Raw genomic sequence first — 2,347 nt, 5'->3', positions numbered from 1 at the left:
AGAGAAAGGGGAGGTAACCTTGCTCCTTATGACCTCATAAAAGGAGCAAGATTCCAGATTGGCCCATCTAAGCTTTCATTTTCTCAAAGGCTGAGCAAGATACCCAGGGCTCGGTTCATACCCATCACCATTTCTATCCGCTGGGGGAAATCATTTTAATGTTTAAAAAAAAAAAAATGCCATGGGACCTTTATCCTCATAGGGAATAGGGTTAAAATGAAATTCAATTTGCAGCTCCAATTAACAGCTCGGTTTATAAATAAGATATCAGTCTGTGAAAGCAGTTTATTTACCCCGTCAAACAGAAGAGGAGAAGGTAGAAAGGCTTAAATTGTGAGTAGTGGAAGAAAAACAGTCATCCCGGAAGCCACCGAGACGCAGGCAGAGAAGAGAGGCCACCAGGGAAAGTAAGCCATCAACATGACCGTTGTTAAACAAGAGGGTGGAAGGGGAGATTAAAGTAAGCCAAGACAGATGTTATCGTGGCCTTGCTTTCCTGTCTCAAAAGTAGAAGGACAAGCATCTTAAGTTGCGCAGTAGTCTGTTTCAACGTCAGTGGAGTGAAAAGGAGAGGAAAACAAGAGGTACTGTATGTCCATTGTTCTAACAGCATACCAGCATCTGATTGGACTGAGTGCACTGGTCTCAGGAGGATAACAAGGTGGAGCCATGACGGGGCTAACTAAAAAGGCCTGTAACAGGATGGAGCTATACAAACAAGCAAGCAGTTACACATCAAACCTCGAAAAACTCATTCCTTCATTTTTGAACTGCGCCACATGATTTTTAATAGAAAGAAACATCTGTTTAATAAGGCTGTAACCAATATTGAAAACAATTGCTCAGGCCAATTAGTCATTCCAGTGTGCAAGGACCAACAATATCAGGGCCCTCAAACTGGGTAAACTTATGTCGTTATTACCGTTATTAGTTACACCTGTGCTTTTCTTGATATGAAGCGTTAGTGTAGAGTGATCAAAAGTTCTATGAGGTACTAAAAGAAGTCAAAATACACATACAAAACCCATGTTTATCAAAACGTGTTTAGATAATATACAGTAGATAACTACTGTATCTGTATAACAAAGGGGATGGCACACTAGTAAGTAAAGGATACTGAGGACGAGGGAGACCATGGCTCCTAGTGCCAGAGCCACTCTAAAATGGGCCATCCAGTAGTCAAGGGCAGTCACGGCCACCCGGTAGGTGAGCACACACTGCAGGCACACAAACAGCAGCCCTGCTGGAAATGCCACTCCGGCACCCACGTAGTGTAGAGATTTGGCATGATCAACCTGACAAACACAACAATACAGTCAGAGGGGTTGTTTTCACTTGTCCGAGGTCCAACAAAAGAAGCAACATTTTTTATTTTTTTTTATTCATATTTACCTGGAAGTTGCCCACCATGACCAAGCCCAAAGCATTGGTGCAGCCGGACACCAGAGCGCTGGTGTTGACCCAACATCGGTGGCTGTGTTCAATCACCTGGGCGTAGCGCAGAAGGCACACCATCACCACTGCAGGACACAGACGAACACATACATTTACACTGCATCCATCACAGACAACAAAATACCACACAATATAACTGTAAAAGCCTTTGGAGATGAAACTGTGGGTGGTGGAAAATGAAAACACCATGGTTTAGTTAATTCTTCTGATTTTCTTCTTTCATATCAAATGGAGAAATCACAAATTTGAAGGTATCATACACCTTTTGAGGATTACGAAATGCTTTAAAAACAGGATGATTTTGCTTATTTATTCTTTGACCTATAGCCTAGCTGGTGGACTGTCATGTGACTGAACCCATTCTGCTGATCTTCGACTGATCTGATTTGCTTTTAAGGTTGTCTCAGAGAGGATGTGTTGTGTAAGCTATCGACATCTCTGGTTGCATGAAGGTGATACTTTTCTTCAAAGGCTTAGCACACAGACACCGTAAAACACAGCTTAACTACAGCAAGGAAGTCACTGGGGCAGAACTGAGTGGTGACAACACAAGACAGGGGGAGGAGCAAAGGAGGAAGGCCATGGAGGTTACATGTAGGGGAGAGGGCAGAGGGGGGAAGTGGAAGGAAAGCTGCATTCATTATTGATTAGAGAGCACAGGCTATTTCAAGCGCCTCCGTATTTCTTGAAGGCTAGTGGCGGAGGTCTGTGGGCACCACGGAGGATTCACAACACACACATAATGGACAGCAGAGACGGACATCAAACACCTTTTACCTCAGCTATATCCATTCATTGCATTTGTGTTAAAGAGCAGGAGGAAGCAGTCCTATTTGCTTTACTTAGTGAAAATTGCAGACTGCCAATTTTACATTGCATATTAAAAAAAAAA

The 2,347-nt window shown here is 43.0% G+C and overlaps 1 protein-coding gene across 1 annotated transcript in view; it reads right to left on the bottom strand.

The window, feature by feature from the left end:
* Positions 1–2,347, bottom strand: part of LOC116690341 (transmembrane protein 150A) — a 10,487-nt gene that overhangs the window by 5,419 nt on the left and 2,721 nt on the right. Inside the window, exons 5-6 of the mRNA XM_032517220.1 lie at positions 1,393–1,520; positions 1,118–1,295 (exon numbers count right to left, since the gene is read on the bottom strand). Coding sequence (XP_032373111.1) covers positions 1,118–1,295; positions 1,393–1,520 — 306 coding nt within the window. The remainder of the gene's footprint in view (positions 1–1,117; positions 1,296–1,392; positions 1,521–2,347) is intronic.

The sequence above is a fragment of the Etheostoma spectabile genome, chromosome 5 (genome assembly GCF_008692095.1).
Source record: "Etheostoma spectabile isolate EspeVRDwgs_2016 chromosome 5, UIUC_Espe_1.0, whole genome shotgun sequence".
Classification (NCBI taxonomy): Eukaryota; Metazoa; Chordata; class Actinopteri; order Perciformes; family Percidae; genus Etheostoma; species Etheostoma spectabile.
This window is presented reverse-complemented; position numbering and strand designations above follow the sequence as displayed.